General features: G+C 43.8%; 1 protein-coding gene across 1 annotated transcript in view; it reads left to right on the top strand.

The window, feature by feature from the left end:
- The window catches only part of LOC121855709 (high-affinity choline transporter 1-like), a 70247-nt gene that overhangs the window by 15054 nt on the left and 31411 nt on the right, over positions 1 to 23782 (top strand). Inside the window, 5 exon segments of the mRNA XM_042350799.1 lie at positions 17378 to 17780; positions 17782 to 17873; positions 19865 to 19972; positions 20452 to 20607; positions 23457 to 23605. Coding sequence (XP_042206733.1) covers positions 17707 to 17780; positions 17782 to 17873; positions 19865 to 19972; positions 20452 to 20607; positions 23457 to 23605 — 579 coding nt within the window. The 5' untranslated portion in view covers positions 17378 to 17706.

Raw genomic sequence — 23782 nt, 5'->3', positions numbered from 1 at the left:
GAAAAAAAAAATATTACCTTATCTTAAGTAACAATTACATAGACTTAATTACTTTCTTGATCTTAGCCAAAACGAGTGTCAATTGTAGCAGACTTTACATGTGTTCAGGTCATTTGTTCCTGAGGTCACGATAAACACGGATGATGATGATGATGATGATGATGATGATGATGATGATGATGATGATGATGATGATGTCGTAATATCATCCCATCCACGTCATTAGTCTACCTTAGTTGTATACCTGTGTGTGTGTGCAGAGGAGGTGGGTGTATGGTGGGGGGATGGATGGAGGTGTAGGGTGGGGAGGGGGGACAATGGTAACCCTCTTGATGAATGTAGCTGGTGGGTAGGTAGGTAGGTAGGTGGGTGGGTGGGTAGATAGAGAGGCAGGGACATATCATGATTGTATGTAACTATTTCAATGTCATTTTAGAACCGGGATAAGATAATGGTGACCAATTTAAATGAGGAGAGGCGAAGACAGACATGGATTAGTTACTGGAGACCAATCTAAAGTCAAGATAGGAGACCAGAGATGTGATGTAATGGAGAACACGAGATTGAGATGTTGAGGAATTACGACATGACAGCCAGACAAATTGGTGGTGCCGTGAGGTGTGGGCGTGGGGGGGTGGGGTGGGGGGGGGTGACGGGGGTAGGGGGTAACAGTGGGCTTGGAGGGGATGTGAGTGTGGATGTGGGCGTGAATGGAACGTGGGCGTGTAGGCAAGAGTATCTCACTAAGTCTAACCAAAAACAAAATCTACAAAATATCAAGTCCATAAAAAGTCCAAATCCAGAATAAATAATAAACTCCACAAGTCCACACAATAGTCACTTAAAACAAACACAAATAAACAATAGAACAAGTCCTGAACATACACTACTAAAAGGCCAACGTAAAAAAAGACTATTGTAAATCCATAAGATATAGTTAATAAAAGTCCAAGTCGACGGTACATATATAACAAAAGACCAAGTCGACGGTACATATATAACAAAAGACCAAGTCGACGGTACATACATAACAAAAGACCAAGTCGACGGTACACACATAACAAAAATCCAAGTCGACGGTACACACATAACAAAAGACCAAGTCGACGGTACATACATAACAAAAGACCAAGTCGACGGTACATACATAACAAAAGACCAAGTCGACGGTACACACATAACAAAAGACCAAGTCGACGGTACAACACTTAGGAGGATCATCATGCAACACCTCGTCTTATCTTGATCTATCTGGACGGATGATCAGCCCACGATTCAAGACACCGGGGGCTAAGAAACAGCTAACCCACAAACGTCAAGAAGAGTGAAGATCCTCCGTCAAAGACAAGAGAAAGTAGCCCTTAAAGAGGTGTGTCCTGGTGCCCTACAAACCCTGGGAGGTAAATAAACGGCGAGGAGAGGATAGTCGACGGATCACCAAGAATTTGCATAGGTAATTTTATTGGATGTTGAGGCGATGGTTGGGAGATGGGGAATGGGTGGAGGTGGTTGGTAGGGGGATGGGTGAGGTGTAGGGTGGGGAATGGGTGGAGGTGGGTGAGTGGATGAGTGTGGAAAGGTTGAAGATGAAATTTGTGGAATGTAGAGTGGTAGTGGTGGGCTATGTATGTATGTATGTATGTATGTATGTATGTATGTATGATAATCCCAGGAAGATGGACTCTAAAACTAATGAGAATTAGAAACACATCGATGATTCACTCACTACACGAGAGAGAGAGAGAGAGAGAGAGAGAGAGAGAGAGAGAGAGAGAGAGAGAGAGAGAGAGAGCTTTAGCAGTGCAGGAGTGTATGCGGAGCTGTGTTCGGGGTGAGAGAGGATCGGATTGTGAATTTTTGCGTCAAGTAAAGATGTAAGGATGCAGGTGAACTGGTTATTAAAAGCACAAAAGAAACGTCTAAAAATAGGGCATCAAATTTATCACTGAGACTCTACCTTCACTTAACATCAACTCCAGAACACTGTCTCCTAAGTTGTGTTAAGTGTAAGGTGTATCTAGTTAAGGTAGAGTCTCTGTGTGTATTTGATGCCATATTCAGACGTTGATTTTGTGTTTTACCTGAACAAAATATTACCACCATTCTTTCTTTATTATTTACACTATGTATTCATTGGTCGAAGGGGTCCCAGGTGCAGTTGGTAGTCTCCAGAGAAACAAACAAACACACAAGGCCACCTCAAGAAATGGTCACTGTATGTTAAGCCGTAGACTCAAAAAAAAAGAAAGAAAATCCTCTCTTGATGCAGGAAAAGCGTACATCAGCCAGATCAGAAAGGAGAGACATACGGGCTAAATGAACATTGTCGAAAAATCGTAAACAAAATATAACCATATTATGGATTATTGACATATTGTAAGTTATGTCGCCATTTCCTTTACATTAAATTGCCATATTGACCCCATAACCTACATATACATCCCTCACGTTGACACATTTTAGCAAATTTGATACCGAAACTTTTACCCTGCTGTGTGGACGAGTTGCCCCCCCCCCTCCCCCACCCCCTGACCGTATCTTTTGCAACTGCAGCTAAAACTCAATGACAAATTCTGATGACCTGCACTATTTTGGGTGGTGTAAATTCTTGCACTATTTTGGGCGGAGTTGATGGCTTAGGATTCTTTTTATCTATTGTGAGAAAAGTTATATACTGTAGATATAAACAAAATCACCATCCAGGTTTTTCATCAATGTTCTACGTCCCGAAAGTATTGCCAACAGACAATTGCTGACATATATTTCCGCGTTTGATCGCCAATAAACTGTATACATCTCCATCAAGCGTGATATTGCCACTCGTTTCCACCACTGAGTCATCACGTTCCATTAGTGCTAATTCTCTCTCTTTCAACCTTTCTTTCCTTTTCGCTGTCTCTTACGCCCTTTTCTGTCAATCTTGCTCCCATTTCCTTTTCCTTGGATGCTAAAAGACAGACGCAGATAATGTTGACAACACATCGATAAGTGTCAACCCGATATCGACCGTCAATATTCAACATACAGACTCGGGTTGACCAACACCTTGACGTTTATGTCTCGCCTAGTCCAGCCACTTTCGAGCGACTTTGTGGCCGCGACATTTTGTGGCCACAAATAAAACCTACATGTATCTATAGGAAGACAGGGCAGGGACTACTCTTTTGTGGCCGGATACACCCAGCGGTGAAACTAAACACAAGAACCACTCCAGGAAACCTGTGATGTTTGGTAAGGTCACACAGGCTAACACCGTTCTCACGTTTGTCCGGGCCAATGCTTGAACCCTTGACATATTGGTAAGAGATACGCACGTCACTGCTGATTTACTGTACTCTAAATAATATAACGTATAAATAGACTTATTTAACGTCAGTATACAACCTACGATCATGAAATATTAACCAAAATAGAATCTAGAAATACCTGCTGACACTCACATGCATAAAACGTTTGGTGACACTCCCATGCATAAATGTTTCCTAATACTCCCACACATGAAAATTTACTATTGTAAACATAATTATTTGTTGACACCCATCCACATACAAACATTTGATTACACTCAGAAACGCAAGTCTTGTAACATCAAAGTAACTGCTAAGTGAAGTTGACTCAAGAGCAATGAAATATTTAACGAGGAAAATATTAGTATGTGCAATGTACATTTTCCTGCATGCCATACCATGAACAAGATATGAGTATAAAAACAATAAAATAACTTGTTTTTGCCAGAGTACGTGGTCGTTATTGTGTCCAAAACTCAGTTCCCTAGCTCAAAAAGCGGCAGAGAAATCGCTAAAGCAAAAAAGAAAACATACAAACAGACAGTACAATCTCTGAGTAACTCCTATCGCACGCACTTCATCCAGCACCCAGAGAGAGGCGGTGTACAGCACACAACAGCGAACCAACCATAAGATATCCAGTATCCACTTTAAAACTGAGTGGTAGTTATACTGGCAACGAAGGAATAAACCTGCGGAGCACAAGATGGCAAGAGTTTGAAGCCCAGGACCAGAATATGGCAACACCGGGTGACGCCCTGGAGCCTCGTAAGAGACTTTAGTGTCTTGCCCGAGTGTTGATCTGGCCAGTGGCGGGCAACAGCTGAATGAGATGTGTACTGCAGGGGGATGCGAGGACCCGTACGTTTATCAGTTTACGAGTTAAGAAGATTTTGACGTCTTGTAACGAAACAGTGATAATAATGGTTGTGTATGACAGTTGCGATTCACAGTTTCATATAATATGGAATGTCAAGAAACCTGTCTTTTATTTTGAAAGCGTATGGAGGACTGTATACACGCTTACACTTGACAACTGACGACATCACACTACTTTCTCTTCCATACATGGACGATTTTCCCCACTTGTAGAGTCAGCTGTGTCTCTGTTGTACTTCTATGGCTGAATTACAAATAAATTAAGGACAAAAGATTTAAGAAAATATGATTAAGTTACTAGTCTGAGGTCTTTTCGGTTTGATGAACTGCAAAATTGTTTACAAAATAACATTAATTTGACGTAGTTTTACATTCTGATTTAAAAAAATACCTGTATGTATATATCCTTGGAGAAAATAATAGTGTCGTTAGGTTAAGTAGAGTAAGTTATTCTAAGGTACAAAAAAATACAAAAACTAACCAAACCAAACAGAGAAACAAGGAATAGCTTAATCAATGTTTGTTTACACTACAAAACACACATAAACAACACACCAACTTATAACTTCGGACGAAAAAAATAAACTTTCTCAACAAGTTTTTATGCGTTTACAACTTTATCTAATGGGAGAATCAGTGCAAAACATCTATGCTAACAAGAAAATTAGGGTACCTTTCTGCTAACTATCTCAGCTAACGACAGAACCACCCTAACTAACTCACTAACTGAATGACAGACTGACTAAACTACCTCAGCTAACAACAGAACCACCCTCTCTAACTAACTATCCTCACCAATGACTCAGCAGGTCCCAGGGGAAAGTCCCTTCTCGTTACAGCTCACAGATTCCTATGAATTATTAAAACATGGGAAGGAAGAGGGAGGGGAGAATGAGGGAGGGTGAGGGAGGGAGAAGAAGTTAGAGGAAGGGAAAGAAAGGGAGAGGAGGAAGGAGGGGTATAGTGAGGGAGGGGAAGAAAGAGAAAAAGAGAGGGGGGTAGAGGGAGGGAGAAAAAGCAAGGAGGAGGGTGGGAAAGGAGGAAGGGAGGGAAAGGAAGAGAAAGGGAGAGGGGAGGGGAGAGAAGCCAGAAGGAAGATGGGACAGGAAGAAGAGAAGGAGGAAAAGAAAGAAAAAGGGAGAGGGGAAGGAAAGAAGGGAGGACAACTTCGGGAGAATTGGAGATGGTGGTAAAGAGGAGGGAGAGATGTAGAAGAGGGAGAAATAAGGGAGAAAGGAAGAGGGAGAAGAGAAGAGGAGAGTGGAAGAAAAGGAGTTGAAGGAATTTAAGATAATAGAGAGAGAACGAGAGATAGGCAGAAGAAATGGAAGGGAGGCCAAATGAAGAGAAGGGAAGATAAATGATACAAAGAGAAATAAAATGAGACGAGGATGGAAAGAAGGAAAATAAGATGGAAATTTAGTAAAAAGGGAAAGGGAGAATATGAAGAGGTAAATAAAGGAATGAAAATGGGAAAAGAGAATCAGAAAGAAAAAAAGAAGAAGATTAAAACAAAGAAAAAAATAGATTAATTCTACTCTACAATAAAAAAAAAGATATTACCACAGGGAAGGAATACCAAACACGTAACAAATATAACGAAAGATAAACGAGAAAAATAAAAATAAAGAAGAGAAAGTTAAGAGACATTGGTTGAGTTAAGTAAAGTTTATCCGAAGTTCACAAAAAGATTACATTAGTTTGGCTCGTCAGGTAAACAAGGTTACGGGAGTCAACAAGAATTCCTAAGGTGTTTACAGTACAGGAACGTTCTTAAATATTGTATATATACTTCACTTCAAGGATGAGAAAGGGAGAGTAAACACACTGACAAGCTTTTTCACTTCAGATGGATGAAACACGAGCAATAAAAGAGCAATATATTGGTTCAGCTTGAGTGGGGGGTTCATGAATAAGATAGTTCACTTGAGTGGGGGTTCATGAATAAGATAGTTCACTTGAGTGGGGGTTCATGAATAAGATAGTTCACTTGAGTGGGGGTTCATGAATAAGATGGTTCACTTGAGTGGGGGTTCATGAATAAGATGGTTCACTTGAGTGGGGGGTTCATGAATAAGATGCTTCACTTGAGTGGGGGGTTCATGAATACGATGCTTCACTTGAGTGGGGGGTTCATGAATACGATGCTTCACTTGAGTGGGATTCATTGCTTTATGAGATCATCTCCACAAAACCAAACCTATATTCCGAACCATCCAACACATCCCATGAACTCTCCCAGCGCCAACTCTGAGGGTATCAAGGAGTCATGAAGTAAAGGGGTATATCTCTCGTGCTACCCGTGTAAGTATAGGATTAGAGCAGATATAAACCCTTACACCGAGGGATCTGAAGCTGTGTAAGGGAAATAACTCTTTCCTAACCTGATGTATGGAAAAGATCACAAACTACACAGGACTATTGAGCCAGGGGGTATCTTTAAATGTTTACAGTATACAGTCTGTTCAACCGGTTAGCGAATCAAACTGTTCAACCGAATAGCGAAGCAAACATATGTACAGTTGGGAACATTTCCGACTAGTACACTTAGCCCTGTCAATCCACTCTCTCCGCGTGAATCTGAAGCCTTTTAAGTTATTCGGTGAGACATCAGGTGCACACAGTAGCCTGGGACCACAATGATATAATTTGACTCATAGATTAAAATTGATGTTTGGGTGATTTTCATTCATCTAAAGTGGAGTTAATAATACCTGTCCTGCAGTGAATAATGTAAGGCTGAAACAGTAGGTTATACAGTAGAATCTACCACTTCTATTCTAATCTATTCTGTCTGTCTGTCTGTCTGTCTGTCAATCAAATATATAAGATAATGTTAATCAAATAAAATTAAGAAAGGCAAAATGTAGACATTGATATTAATTATATAAATTTATATGAATTGTATATATTACAGATTATAGTGAATGATATAAATTATTATAACGTAGCAGGTGTATACAGGAGTTCTTCACTCTTGTTCACCATACATTAGATTCATTGTTATTGCTAGTGTAATTTTCCTACATTGTTTACCTATCAGTGTGTGTGTGTGTGTGTGTGTGTGTGTGTGTGTGTGTGTGTGTGTGTGTGTGTGTGTGTGTGTGTGTGTGTGTGTGTGTGTGGGTTCAAGCACATACGGTAATGTGATTGGCTTCCGTATCGTGCTGCCTCGTGTGACAGAGACATAATGAGAAGCAGGGGAGTGTGGGCGTGGTCAGGAGGGGGAACAAGGGAGTGTGGGCGTGGTCAGGAGGAACAGGGGAGTGTGGGCGTGGTCAGGAGGGAACAGGGGAGTGTGAGCGTGGTCAGGAGGGAACAAGGGGGTGTGGGCGTGGTCAGGAGGGAACAAGGAGTATGGGCGTCGTCAGGAGAACAGAGTGTGGGCGTGGTCAGGGAGGGAACAGGGGAGTGTGAGCGTGGTTAGGAGGAACAAGGGAGTGTCAGGTGTGGTCAGGAGGGAGCAAGGGGAGTGTGGCGTGGTCAGGGGGAGCAAGGGAGTGTGGGCGTGGTCAGGAGGGAACAAGGGGAGTGTGGGCGTGGTCAGGAGGAACAGAGAGTGTGAGAGAGTGGTCAGGAGGGAAAAAGGAGTGGGCGTGGTCAGGGAGGGAACAAGGGAGTATAGGCGTCGTCAGGAGGAACAGGGGAGTGTGGGCGTGGTCAGGAGGAACAAGGGAGTGTGGGCGTGGTCAGGAGGAAACAAGGGGAGTGTAGGCGTGGTCAGGAGGAACAAGGGGAGTATGGGCGTGGTCAGGAGGAACAAGGGGAGTATGGGCGTGGTCAGGAGGGAACAAGGGAGTGTGGGCGTGGTCAGGAGGAACAAGGGGTGTGGAGGCGTGGTCAGGAGGGAACAAGGGGGTGTGGGCGTGGTCAGGAGGAACAGGGGGAGTGTGAGCGTGGTCAGGGAGGGAACAAGGAGTATGGGCGTGGTCAGGAGGGAACAGGGGAGTATGGGCGTGGTCAGGAGGGAACAGGGGGATAGTGGGCGTGGTCAGGAGGGTTCAGGTCTTGGGATACTTCAGAAGGTATAGTTTTCTTTTGACGTCATTACACTGTATCTTAAAGCTCAGTTTCCGCACCCCTCCAACCATGACGTCATAGTATGCTCCACCCCCTCCAACCATGACGTCATAGTATGCTCCACCCCCTCCAACCATGACGTCATAGGTCCGCACACTTTCCCTTTCCTTTCTCGTCTTCAACTTCGGTTCCTCATGTATCTCTCTCTCTCTCTCTCTCTCTCTCTCTCTCTCTCTCTCTCTCTCTCTCTCTCTCTCCTCTCTCTCTTCCATTGTTCCTCCGTGTTCCTCCTCTCCTTCCCCTTACCCTCCAAAGTTTCCCTTATCCTTCCTTCCCCAATCTCTCTCCCTTCGCCCTTCCTTCCCCTTACCAGGTAGTCGTCACTCAGTCATCCTTTCCCTTCCCCTTCATCCTCCTCCACCTCCCCTCTCTTCTCTCCATTCTCACTCCTTCTCCTCCTCCTCCTCCATTACCTCTCTTTTTATCTTTCCCTTCATCTCCTTCCCCCTGCCCCCCCTGCCCCCTTCTGGGCGCTTTCCCCTCTTTCCTCCTCTCCCTCCCGTCCCCCTGGGAACTACTTCCATCTGTGTGTGTGTGTGTGTGTGTGTGTGTGTGTGTGTGTGTTCCCTCTCCTCTAGTATTTCCTCTAATTACCTCATTTTCCCCCATTCCACCCTCCTGCATTCTCATTTCCCCTCACTTAATTTTTTTTCTTCGTCTTCTCATTTCTCCTCTCATCCCTCCTACTTCTTCCTGCTTCCCTAATACCTAATATTCTACTATATACTTTACCATATACTCTACCTTATCTCTGTCTCTCTACTGTATACTCTATATACTTTCTCTCTACCATATACTCTACATATATCTATATACTCTACCTTATACTCTACCATATACTCTACCTTATACTCTACCATATACTCTACCATATACTCTACCTTATACTCTACCATATACTCTACCTTATACTCTACCATATACTCTACCTTATACTCTACCTTATACTCTACCTTATACTCTACCTTATACTCTACCTTATACTCTACCTTATACTCTACCTTATACTCTACCTTATACTCTACCTTATACTCTACCATATACTCTACCATATACTCTACCTTATACTCTACCTTATACTCTACCTTATACTCTACCTTATACTCTACCTTATATTCTACCTTATACTGTACCATATACTCTACCTTATACTCTACCATATACTCTACCTTATACTCTACCTTATACTCTACCTTATACTCTACCTGTTGTTTACCTCTGACGTAAATCCCATTGTCATCTTTACACGAACGCTGACTAGATTAATCCATTGTCGAACACTTTAAAAAAAATCCACTTACCTTACAAAAACACCAAGAAGATTAATCCAGACAAAGTAATTTATAACTTTGCATAAAACACTGAAGGATAACAGTGTAAAGAACAGGTATATACGAGGGTGTGTAAATACCTTTTCAATCTCATTTGCATATCATTAACATACCTTGACGTGAGATTCAGTGTTAAGCAGTCAATCAATATTAACAAACAGGTATTACTATGTTAATATATAAGATAAAGTTAATTTGTTTTGATGATACTAAAGCAAAGATTATTATATTTTTATTAATTATCTTATAATTAGGTAAGATTAATCTTCTATATTTAATTATACGGTAAATATTAAATTGTTATGTTAGTATTAGGATAAAAGTTAATTTTTTTCTTCCTTCACTGTTATTAAGTCAATTATATTTTACCTGAAGATTGAAATTAATTCGCTTTACCTGAGCTCCCTGAATTATATTTGGGAGGTGGATTGTGTTCACCTGAGTCAGCTGTAGGAGGTGTTGGAGGGGAAGACTGGCGCAGGTGTGAGAGAGAGAGAGAGAGAGAGAGAGAGAGAGAGAGACTACAGTAATAGACGAAGAAAGAACCATCTTCATCCTATCCCTCCAACCTACTCCTCCAACCTACTCCTCCTGCCTGCCCCTCCAACCTGCTTCTCCAACCTACTCCTCCAACCTACTTCTCCATCCTGCCCCTCCAACCTACTCCTCCAACCTATTCCTCCCAGCCTGCCTCTAAGACCCGTCCTTAATCTTGTCCTTAAAACTTCTCCTCATTTTTTGTCTTCCTCTACCCAGTGTTAGATAGTCTAGTGGGTCACCTGACCTCACTTACTCAAGTGCAGAAGGGGGAAAAGGAGGGGCGTGACGTGAGGAGGGTGGAGTGAGGAGGAGGGAGAGGGAGCAGGTTTGTGAGGAGGAGGTGAGGGAGAGGGAGGTATGTAGGGAGAGAGGGAGGGAGGGAGGAGAGTATGTGGGGAGGGAGGGAGGGAGGGAGGGGGAGATGTGTAGGGAGGGAGGGAGGGAAGGAGAGGGAGGGTGGGGGAGGAGGAAGGAGAGGAGGTGTCACAGAGGAGAGGAAGCAGGGGGAAGGAGAAGAGGCACCTTGTACATAACCTTGTTCTTGAGGTGTTGTAGGGGGTGAGGGGTGTTGTAGGGGGTGAGGGGTGTTGTAGGGGGTGAGGGGGATTTTGTGGGAGTTAACTAAACCCACAATATACCATAATCTCTTCTGGCGTCCATAAACCTTACTGCAAAACATAAACTTTACAAAACTATAAACAAATATCACTCGTCTGCAGAATCAAAACGAAGGATCAGATTCCCTTCCACCTCGCCCCTTTCCCTCCCTCTTTTACCCCCTGAGGTGAGACATGTCACTGCACCGAACATTAACCCCAGCTTGGTTTAAGTTCCCACGGCGAAAATAAAACTCAAAAAACCTATCTGATACGACAAACTTTCTTCGTCTCAGGGGGGGGGGGATGGGGGGTCACACTTATGATAACGCCAGTGAACTCTATAAAAACCGTCAGCTAATCCTCCTACGTGCGTATTTTCCGCTGCTCATTGGCTTACATAAAGAGTTGGATTCCCCGAGGGGCCACTTCTTCGCCTCGCGCCCCCTAGGACACCAGCGCGTAGACGGGCCTAGTTTAATACTTTATATTTTCTCCCCCTCGTTTTTCATGCAGGGGAGACTTGGTTAAATTTATTGCCTCGTGTAATATTTAGATTTATTTTCTTTAAATGCATTTTTTCTTGTATTTAATCCTTTCGTCTATAAAGTAATTCTAGTCACAATATTAAATAAAATATCAAAAGCCGAAATCGTCACAAGATGAGGCGTTGTACATACAAAAATTACTTATAAAACGTGTTAAAAAAAAGAGCTTTCCATCAGACATAAAAAAAAATACCCCAACTTTTGAAACTAAGATTTAAAAGTTACGACAGTCTTTAATTAATTCTAAATTGTCACTCGCATTAAACAAACGACAACGAGGGTTCTTAGGATAGGCTAGGTTACGTTGGGTTAGGTTAGGTTGGCTTCGTCTTAGGTTAAGGTAGGTTAGGTTGGGCTATATAATAACCAGCAAATCTTCTTCTCTGATCAACACAACACTTCTACCCTTGTGTGGCCACGTTTATGCCTCATACACGTCTAAAATGTCCCTCTGGCCGTCACTCTGGTCTTCCTTCCTTGGGTACAGGAGATGGCCACAAAATGTTGATAACTAACACCCCAAAAAACAATCTACTTAAGAAGGTGACGTCGAAGATATTTCAAGTAAGTTAAACAAAACCTACTGAAAAATAAAAAAAAAACTATGGTAGAAAATGCCATAGAGTGTTAATACGGATTATAAATGACCAGTTAGAGACTATACAACACGTGAAAAACACTCTTTGGAGGACATGAATGATTTTTAGTTAGCCAGTGGTGAACGAGCGATCAATAACGAATATAAACAATGGCGATGAACTTTTTCCCCGCCTAGACCAAACCGCATCCATCCATCATCTCAACAGCAAATACAAGACTACTAACGTTCTCTACAGTACAGACCAAAAGTTAATTATTTTCTGATTTAAGAATTTCGTACATTTTAGTAAGTAGTAACGTTGGACAAGATCAGGAAAGAGATAAATAGAACAAGCGCTACTGCCACACACATCTACCGTAACCCGTCTTTATGTTACTGACCGGAATGGAGGAGTCTTCACACTATATACGGCTCCGATACTGGACTATCTCTCTCTTTCTATCTCTCTCTCTCATCCCACACAAACATCTCTTCCTTCTCATTCACCTACAAAATTATCATATCAACAGTAGAATGACATAGGCTACAAATTTAAAAACAAAAAGACAATATAAGACTGCAGGGAAGATAAATACAGGTAATTTCACCACTAAGATGAGATAGCCGATACATCCTAATACTGTCTGGCAGGTGGAAGGTAATAAAGTATCAAACACGATTACCCGGGGATTCATTTCAAGTCGTGTGTAATGCGTTCGAATCCTCTTGAGGCGTACGGCTGGCAGGAGGGAGGTGAGGTTCAGTTCCGTTTTCTATGAGGTAAGGAGGCGGCGGAGGGGGCACTTCGAGGGGGCACTTCGAGGGGTCACTTCGAGGGCACTTCGAGGGTCACTTCGAGGGGTCACTTCGAGGGGCACTTCGAGGGGGTCACTTCGAGGGGTCACTTCGAGGTCACTTCGAGGGGGTTCACTTCGAGGGGTCACTTCGCCAGAGAGAAGAAAAAAATATGGATGGTCAGGAGGAATAAGTAGTTAGAGACATTAGGAGAGAGATAAAGGGAGAGGTGGAGGAATAAGAGGTGGAAAGAAGAGCACAATAAAAGAGAAAGGAAGACGAAAATGAGAGAGAGAGAGGAAGAACAGAAGGAGAGAGAGACAGCGTGGAAGGAATATTAAGAAAGTGATAAGTAAGGACGTAGGGTGAGAAGAATGAAGAGAGATAAGAGAGAAGAGAGATGAGGAAGAAAAGAATGAAGAGAGAATAAGGAGAAGAATAAATATAGGGAAGAAATAATGGAAAAGAGGGAGAATTGGAGACAAAGAGGAGAAGAGGGAGGAGAAAGGAGAAAAAAGAGAGGAGGAAAGGAGAGAAAAAGAGGGAGGAAGAGAGGGAGAAAGATGTAGAAGAACGGATAATCAGAAGAAGCAAACCATGGAAGAAAATTTAAAAAGAAGGAATAGAAAAATGAACGAACCAAAGACTAGACATAAGGAATAATGACAATATATAAAGGAGATATTTTTTTCACACATAGGTAATTTTTTGGTTCACGTAATAAACAAACAATAGTGAAGTGGTAGAGTCGTGTGCGTGAGGCCATCAGGGTTTATAACTTTACCGTCAGCTGTGATAAAGATAGCTATTTACACTCCCAAATGTACACATGTCAAAAAAAAAACCCATTAAGGTACACATATACACGCACACATACATACATATACACTCAGACATACAGGTATTCATACATAAATACACAACATCAACATAAATATATAAACTTAGATAAAACACTGCCAGACATAAACACTATCTTAATCCTTATGTTTGACTTCTGAAATAACATAACATTTTTAGGCCTTACTATAATTCGGCCATATTAATAGCATCTCATTGACGACTCACTCAAAATATTGATGGAACAGACAATACCTCTTCAGTTTTTTACTATTCTTAAACTCTAACTCGTGATATTTATTCATTTACAAATTCCAACCTTTACTTGGGGAGGGGAGAAGGTGGGGTGACAGCTTTACATTACCGAGATGGTTATTTATAAGTTATTCTCGAGAAGTGTTGAATAATTAATGCCTTCACAACACACATACACCAGGAGTAAGATTTGTGAGTACTCCACCACCTGTGTTGCCCAGGTAAGACGTATGGATTGTACCTGTCCTCGGTGATGGAGTGGCACGCACGCACACACACACACACACACACACACACACACACACACACACACACACTGCACCCCTGACGTGACCTCCTTCACCGTGAACAATAGTCCCTTCGCTGCGACTAAAAGTAGGCAAGCAAATCAAGGTGGGAACTGCGTGTTTTGTTCGAGAAGCTTTTAATGTGCTTTTGTGTGTGTGTGTGTGTGTGTGTGTGTGTGTGGTGTTGAAGGAACTGTGGTGTGAGTTCATGTGTGGGTGGCTGTTATGGGGTATGTGGTGTGATGTTTGTTGATGGAGCACTGAAAGGTTGTTAGTGCCAAATGCCTACCGGAGACGTACCTAACGGGAGGCACCACTAGAGAAGGTGTCAATACACTCAAATTATCCCGACTGCATACCGAGGCAGACAAGCGCCAACGCCGAAAACACGCTGCCGCCGCCCCTCCCGCACTAGATGTAGCCCTCCACACGTGCAACATCTGTGATCGATCCTGCCGGTCCCTTATCGGCCTCTCGAGTCACCTCAGAGCTCACCAACGAAGGTGACATCATTAATAACTCATATCATTGTATCATAGCTGGATGATTGTCATATTCGAATTCGAGTGACAGCAAAGTAGTAGTAGTAGTAGTCGTCGTAGTAGAAGTAGTAGTAGTAGTAGTAGTAGGTAAAGTAGTAGTAGTAGTAGTAGTAGTAGTAGTAGTATGTGTGTGTGTTAAACATGAATTTTTTAAGATACTCCTGTCGACACTGAATCGACTGATTTTCACAACCGCTATTAAATCTAATGAAAAATATGATGTCCCTTAAATAGACGACGTCATTTAAGATGTGACGTCATTCAGGTAGATGACCTCACACCGGAGATGACGTCCATTAACTGATAAATTCATAAAGTCACTCAGCCAATCACCCACAATCAGACCAATGGACATCCTTATTGGGTGGTCATTTATCATTGTTTCTTCTTAACTTACTTTATCACGTTTTAACTTTATTGTTTCTTTATTTACAAATCCCAACCCCCCACACACACACTTACACGTTCCCTGCCACCCAGAGCTCACATTCCTAACATGACCAACAAGCAATCATTTTCATCAGTCATACCCACAGCAGCTTTCACTTTCGCTTGTGACTCTGACGTGAAGGCATTCTTACTGTCGTCATGAGTTACCCTTGAGGAGAAAAGATGGAGGAAAGAGGAGAGAGGGAAGAAGGAGAAGGGGGAGGAGGATGGATGGAGGGAGAGAGGAGAGAGGGAGGGAAGGACAGAAGGAACATGAGTTTCGTGTTAGAGGTAAGGAGAGAAAAAGTTGGTAGAATATATGATAAAAAGGAAAGAGAGAGAGAGAGAAGGACGCGCCACCTCCGTACCAACACCACAACAGCACATAAACCTTCGCCTGGCAATGTCATGCCAGCCAGAGATTGTTAAGTCAGTCAAGGGTTGTTATTGGAGGGGCGGAGGAACTACCCTTGATGGGCTGTTTGCTGGGTCCTGCTTAACGAACCAAGAGGCCTCGCAACCCGACACCTGATTATCCTCTGACCTTCTGTAGAGTTAAGATAGAAACTTTATTTTTTGGGGTTATTTTTGTAGTGAGTGGTTAGAACTTTTTGTAGCGCCGGGTTAAAACTTTTGTAGCGTGGGGTTAAAACTTTCTCTCCTAACACTATCAAAATTTCGTAGAAACTCAATTTAGTGGACAACAATGATTCCGCAGAAGATGTGATTTGTTGAAGAGTCTCACTGAATAACACACACTACTGAGGAAGGCGTGTGTGTGTGTGTGTGTGTGTGGGTGTGTGTAGTGTGTGTGTGTGTGTGTGTGTGTTATACCCTGTTACTAACGACACAGGTGCACCGTTTGGATTACCTCATGGTGATATATTCCCCACATAGCCTCACCTGTCCCGTGTTACCAGTTGCCACACCGTAATAGTTGAGGACAATATCTCGCTCGCCAAAGTGTTAGTCGTACTTGAGGAAAACGATTACAAACGACTAATTAAAACAGGTGGTGGTGGTCGTACAGGTGAGCGAGGAGTCGTTAAGCAGTAAGACCTTAGTAAGACCGAATATACCTTTATAATGATGAAAGGTAACACGAGGGGGTCCTTGTGACGTACACACACACACACACAGGAGGAGAGGAGAGGGTGGAGTGGGTGAGGTGGAGTGGAGTGGAGTGGGGTGGGGAGGAGGGAGGTGCAGTGGAGTGGGGAGGTGGGGCGACGCTGCCTGACCTCCCCACACATGAACGGGGTCGATTACTTCAAGAGGTCCATTAAGCTCCCCACAAATACCAACGGACTTGGGGAGGCTTTTAGGCTTTATGAAGCTACAACACATTGGGGAGCTAACAGACTACAGGACGGGTAGAAGCGAAACGAGGTGCATGTGGTGGCTTGTAGACGTGTTGTAGGGCCATGGGGAATAGGGAAGGAGGCTAGGTACTGGGGAATGAGAGAGAGGGAGGAGGGAAGAGGAGGAAGAGACAGGTGGGGAGGAAGAGACGGAGTAGGGAGGGAAGAGACAGAGTGGGGGAAGGGAAGCAGATTGGGGGAGGAAGAGACAGAGTGGGGAGGAAAAATAGCGTGGAGTTTCAATAAGCTAATTTCCTCCTTCATTGAGAGTAAATAAACAAAGTGATATTTTCAACAAAGCTGAATGTACAAACACACACACACACACACACACACACACACACACACACACACACACACACACACACACACACACACCATCCCGCCCTGCCCCTTCACCACCACACCTAAACCATCTTCCCTTCAACCCATTAACAAAAAATCAATAAGGACACAAGAACACCATCGAGAACTATACCTGAGATTATCAACCGCTACTAATTACCATAAAAACTCTTAATGAGGGTAATTAACAGAGATATAATCAGGTAATCAGTCAAGGGGTTAATGGTGGACGCGGAGGCAATAGAGGTTCACTGGGCGTATCGTATGAGGATGATCTGTGAGGGCGCTTGACGAGTGAGGGAAGGAAGGGAAGAGGTGGATAGCCAGAAGGAAGGAGGATTATGAAGGAAGGAGGGGAGGAGGATGGCCAGAGGGGAGGAGGATGGCAGGAGGAGGGAGGAGGATGGCTAGAAGGAGGATGATTAGAAGGAGGGAGGGGAGGAGGATGGCCAGAGGGGGAGGATGAGGAAGGAGGGGGAGGAGGATGGCCAGAAGGGAAGGAGGATAGAAGGAGGGAGGGGGAGGAGATGGCCAGAAGGAAGGAGGATTATGAAGGAAAGGAAGGAGGGAGGGAGAAGGATGACCAGAATTTATTTTTAACTTATTACTTACAGAACAAACCATCTCCACCATGTCATTTCCTGTAGAAGCTTCTCATCTACTGTGTTCTTCTCTCCTACAGGTGCTCCGCCATTACACTGACCAAGCTCTACAGGGACTTCCCCCCCACCACACCCCCTCCCTCACCTCATATCTCGGCACTCACTACATAAACCTCAGCTGAGTTTATAAACCCTCTACCCCTTCTTCCCACCTCTTAAACATTCCTTATAGATCAAACCTAATCTTAACCAATACCAATATACCTCAAACCTACAAAAAAAAACCAATATAACCCAACTCATTTACATCAATCATAATCCATTCAAGTTGATAACGGATTAAAAACCTCTTTATCCAAGTCATTAAAGTCCCAATTGATCATCCTTAACACACAACACTACCACCATCATGACTATCAACATCGGTGGATTGGTAGCCATCGTCTTCTTCTACCTGGTCATCCTGATAGTGGGGATCTGGGCAAGAAAAGAAGCCTGAAGGTGAAGATGACGCTGACGATGTAATGTTAGCAGGGAGGAGTATAGGCGTGTTCGTCGGCATCTTTACCATGACCGGTGGGTAGAGTTGGGTCCTGGAGGGGGAGTAGGTGTTGTTAGCCCCTCCTTCACTGTTATTACTCCCTTGACTGTTATTACCTCCCCTTGACTGTTATTACCTCCCATTCACTGTTATTACCTCCCCTTAACGGTTATTACCTCCCCTTGACTGTTATTACCTCCTTGACTGTTATTACCTCCCATTCACTGTTATTACCTCCCCTTGACTGTTATTACCTCCTTGACCTTTTTTACTCCCCTTAACGGTTATTACCTCCCTTAACTGTTATTACCTCCCTTGACTGTTATTACCTCCCATTCACTGTTATTACCTCCCATTCACTGTTATACCCTCCCATTCACTGTTATTACCTCCCCCTTGACTGTTATTACCTCCCCTTGACGTTTTACCTCCTCCTTGACTGTTATTACCTCCTCCTTGACTGTTATCACGTATGAGTTATTACTACCATAATGTTCAAGTAATACCTCAGATGCAATGATAATATCTCTTTAGGATAGGTTAGGTCAGGTTAGGTTAGGTTAGGTTAGGTTAGGTTAGGTTAGATTAGGTTAGGTTTCTATATTATGAGTAACTACTTGAAGATTATCACTCGAGGATCACATTAAGTCTCCCTCCCTCCACCTCCACCACCTACCCTGGCACTCTCCCCACCTCCACCACCTACCTGCACTCTCCCACCTCGACCACCTACCTGGCACTCTCCCCACCTCTACCACCTACCTGGCACTCTCCCCACCTCCACCACCTACCCTGCTCTCCCCCCTCCACCCCACCTGGCACTCTCCCACCTCAACCACCTACCCTGGCACTCTCCCCTCACCACCTACCCTGGCACTCTCCCACCTCCACCACCTACCCTGGCACTCTCCCCACCTCCACCACTTACCTGGCACTTCCCCCTCAACCACCTACCCTGGCACTCTCCCCACCTCCACCACTTACCCTGGCACTCTCCCCACCTCCACCACTTACCCTGCACTCTCCCCACCTCCACCACCTACCCTGGCACTCTCCCCACCTCCACCACCTACCCTCAACTCTCCCCACCTCCACCACCTACCCTGGCACTCTCCCCTCCTCCCCTACCTGGCACTGTACCTCCTTCCAACTGACCCCTTCAACTTTCCAGAGGGCAGCGGCACTTAGTTATCGTATTCTGGCCCATAATTCACGATTTATTCAGCTGAGAGTAACTCCTGTCTCACAATGGAGTAAAACCTGACCATGCATCTCTCTCCCACACCCGACAGCGACTTGGGTTGGCGGTGGTTAGGTTAGGTTAGGTTAGGTTAGGTTGGTTAGGTTAGATTAGGTTAGGTTTCTATATTATGAGTAACTACTTGAAGATTATCACTCGAGGATCACATTAAGTCTCCCTCCCTCACCTCCACCACCCCTGGCACTCTCCCACCTCCACCACTTACCCTGGCACTCTCCCCACCTCACTACCCCAAGCACTCTCCCCACCCTCCACCACCCCACCCTGGCACTCTCCCCACCTCCATCACCTCACCCCTGGCACTCCCCACCCACCACCCACCCTGGCACCTCCCCACCTCCACCACCCACCCTGGCACTCTCCCCACCTCCACCACCCACTCCTGGCACTCTCCCCACTCCACCACCTACCCTGGCACCTCCCCCACCTCCACCACTCTACCCCTGGCACTCTCCCTTATTCTCCCACCACCCACCCCTGGCACCCTCCCCCACCTCCATCACTTACCCTGCACTCTCCCCCACCTCCACCACCTACCCTGGCACTCTCCCCACCTCCACCACTTACCCTGGCACTCTCCCCACCTCCACCACCTACCCTGGCACTGTACCTCCTTCCAACTGACCCCCTCAACTTTCCAGAGGGCAGCGACGCACTTAGTTATCGTATTCTGGCCCATAATTCACGATTTTATTCAGCTGAGAGTAACTCCTGTCTCACAATGGAGTAAAACCTGACCGTGCATCTCTCTCCCACACCCGACAGCGACTTGGGTTGGCGGTGGTTACATAAACGGGACGGCCGAGGCGGTGTATGACTCAGGCCTAATTTGGTGTCAGGCCCCGTTCGGTTATGCTCTCTCCCTTATTTTCGGTAAGTGATTGTTATCTCTTGTTATCTCTTGTTATCTTTCTTTATATTTCTTGTCTGTGTCTTGTATTCGTTTGCTCTCTCTCTCTCTCTCTCTCTCTCTCTCTCTCTCTCCTTTTGTGATTATATGTAATTATACGTTGGAAACTATTACTATTGCTAATATAGATAATAATAATAATAATAATATTTCTGTACAGTATTATATTCTACTACTACTACTACTAACAAGAACAACAACAACACAACAATCACAACAAACAAAACAGACAAATACAAACAGTATAACCAAACACGCATTCATTACTATTATTTACATCCATTGTTTACATTACTATTATTTACACCCATTGTTTACATACTATTATTTACACCCATTGTTTACATACTATTATTTACACCCATTGTTTACATACTATTATTTACACTCATTGTTTACATACTATTATTTACACTCATTGTTTACATTTTCTCTCCCTTAGGTGGTATTCTGTTCGCCAATAAAATGCGTTCCCAGGGTTACGTCACCATGTTGGATCCGCTGCAAGACAAGTTTGGCGAACGGATGGGAGGTCTTCTGTTCCTGCCAGCTCTGTGTGGTGAGGTGTTTTGGTCAGCTGCCATCCTCGGTGCATTAGGTGAGTGAAGAAGAGGGGAGGGGGAGGAAGGAGGGAAGATGAAGAATGGTTGAGTAACGAGGAGGGGAGGAAGGAGGGAAGGGAAGAAGGAGGGGAGGGAGATGAAGAAGGGTGTATGGTTAGGGGGGAGGGGTGAGGAAGGAATGAAGGAGGGAATAGGAAGATGAAGAATGGTGAGGAAGGAAGGAAGGAAGGAAGGGGGAGGGACATGAAGAAGGGTGTATGAGTAGTGGGTGATAGGGAGATAAGGGAGTAATGATGGGGAGATAAGAGAGTAAGGGAGGAGAAGAGGAGGAGAAGTGAGAAATGAGAAGACTAAGGTGAGAAAGAGACGATAAAGAGAATAAGGGGTGGGGGAGGTGTAGAGAAAGGGAGGTGCAGAAGAAAAGAAAAGAGAATGAAGGAGAAATGAGAAGAAAATGGGTGATAAAGGAGGGAATGGCGTTAAGGCAAAATAAAGGGAAACAGAGAGAGGAAATAAAGAATAAACTTGGAAAAAATCAAGAGGCAAAATAAACATGTAGAGAGAGAGAGAGAGAGCATACTAAGAGGAAGAAGAAAACGTAATGCAATGTCTTATTTTTTAGGGGGAACTTTTTCGTGTCAGAACCAACCAGAGTTTATGTGTCTTTTGGGTGACGGAGGTTAGGTTAGGTTAGGTTAGGTTAGGTTTAAGTTTGGTTAGGTTAGGTTAGGTTTAGGGTGTTCAATCATAAGGTAAAATAAGCAGAGGTTCCTAATCTTCAGGTACTCCAAAAAATCAGGTTTATAATACTTTCCAAACTTTAAGATAAACAGGAAATAAAGTACACACACCGCGGGTCACAGTCTGTCGTGGGATGAAACTAAGAGGAAAAAATAATACCTGTATGTAATGTAAAAGAAGATGGGGAAGACGTAGAAGGTAAATATAAACAATAATGCAAATGAAAGTCTTTTACAGAAATGAACAAAAGTCTAGCATAGCGAAGAAGGAGTTAATAAAGTGAGCATATCGCCGGAGGTAGAAAGTATGACAGACAGACCCGTGGGAGTGGAGCTAACTCAGGCAGGAGGCGGCCAAACTATTAAACTCTGACCATAAAGACGAGGCTGGTGAGATGCACTCAGACCCACCCACCTAGCCTACCATTCTACTTTACTTGAACGTTTATAAGGAAGTAAAACTAAACGTAACACTGCAGTTGTTCTTCTCCAGCACTGCCGTTGTTCTTCTCCAGCACTGGCGTTGTGGTGAGCTTAAGTGTCTAATCGTTATGTCGTTCATGAGGGAAGGTTAACTGGCAAAACCCAAGACATGAACCACCCCCATCAGATAACTTTCCTTGTTAGGGTTAGGTTAGGGTTAGGTTAGGGTTAGGTTAGGTTTATGAGGAGACATGCATGCATACTTCAAATTATCCTTCAGGTTCGTGTCGAGGGAGAGGTTCACTACCCGAAGGATAGGGAAGGTCTTAGAAGGGAAAACTTTAAGACTTGTACAGTGGAGGAAAGGTCAGTATACCTCCCAGAAGGTCTGCTGACGATGAAATATTAAAACTTGTTAAAAATACAGCGTGAGTCAGTGTGAGGTGTGTCATACAACATCAACCTCAAGACGAAAATGGCGCCCAGGGAACTGTGAGCATCATGGTACGGTCTTGAGATACTACAGCGCGTCTCAGAACAAAATGTAGACACACTGCCTTACATATTTTCGTGGTGATGCTGTGAATGGTTATATTAAAACAGCCACTTGTCCTCACCTATTGAAGTACGAGGCTTCTACAAGTGAGGGCAATGTTACTGTTGTCATACAAACATTCACGCCACCTCCACGGGAATGTGTAAGGATGTGTTGTATACATTTTCTGAGACACTGTGTAGTATTATGAGTCACCGTCTTGATAAATCCAATCAGTTACAGCAGCGAACAGAGTGCAGGAGAGACCCACGAATCTGTACTGATGGTCCCAGAGGGCGGCGGGACAACACTGCCTTACTATTTGAGAATATTTCCATTTTTCATAATTTCATCGTCCCAAATCGCGTACAAATATAAAATGCTTTACTTAAACAGGTTAGGCGAGTTATAAAAGAAATGACTCGTTAGTTTAATTTTATCCCACCTAAATATACCCTGAGATATAACGCCCCATTAACCTTCTTGTGACTTAAGAGGCACCAGTTGTCACCTGATCGACCCTCAGGTATGTTATGTTATGTGTATAAATTTTCAGCACCAGGTTAAATCTTACTAAATTAACGATACCTTGCGATTAGTTGCCAGTAAGGGAGACAAATGCTGCAAGAAATAACATTATATTAGGCAAATGAAGCCTTGGGCGGCAGTAGTTCGGGGCTTCGACCTGAAACACTCGAACCACAATGCCATGTTCGAAACTGGAGGTGCCGTCCCCTGCAGGGATGTGTGGCTGATGTTCTCAAATATAAATACCGTGACGGGAGTTGACGTGATGATTATGCACACCAGCACCGAGGGACACTGTTGCCATAACGTGTACGAATATGAACAGTCCGCGACCATTGTCATGTTAAAACAGTTTAGAGGTGGGGGGGAGTTGGGGAGGGGGAGGGGGGAGGGGGCTTATAAGAAACTCTGTACTGACAACAACAACAACAAAAAATCATGTTAATATCTTCTCTGTTCCATAATATTAATTCTTTCCTATGTTACTTATATTTCAGCATATAATCCATCTCTTTACATTTAACCTCCACGATATACTTCACTATTTTAACTAACAGGTAGATAGATAGATAGATTCAGCTTAGGTTAGGTTAGGTAGCCGGAACATTACCACACACTAATAACCTATTCCGTCACACCTGTGGATCCTTCCCCCCAGGTGCGACCCTCTCAGTCATACTGAATATAGATTCGGAATTGGCCGTCATCCTGTCAGCTGTCATTGCTGTGGCGTATACACTCTTCGGAGGCCTCTATGCTGTGGCCTATACCGATGTGGTCCAACTAGGCTGTATATTTCTGGGACTGGTAAATAATGATAAAAAAAAAGATCAAAGATAACAAACATTGTGCACATGATGGAATTTGATTGTGCACTGAATAGAGTTATCGTCCTAGAATGTGCACTAAATAGTTATCGTTCTTGAATGTGCACTGAATACACTGAATAGAGTTATCGTCCTAGAATGTGCACTAAATAGTTAT

The sequence above is a fragment of the Homarus americanus genome, unplaced genomic scaffold (assembly GCF_018991925.1).
Source record: "Homarus americanus isolate GMGI-L3 unplaced genomic scaffold, GMGI_Hamer_2.0 scaffold19179, whole genome shotgun sequence".
Classification (NCBI taxonomy): Eukaryota; Metazoa; Arthropoda; class Malacostraca; order Decapoda; family Nephropidae; genus Homarus; species Homarus americanus.
This window is presented reverse-complemented; position numbering and strand designations above follow the sequence as displayed.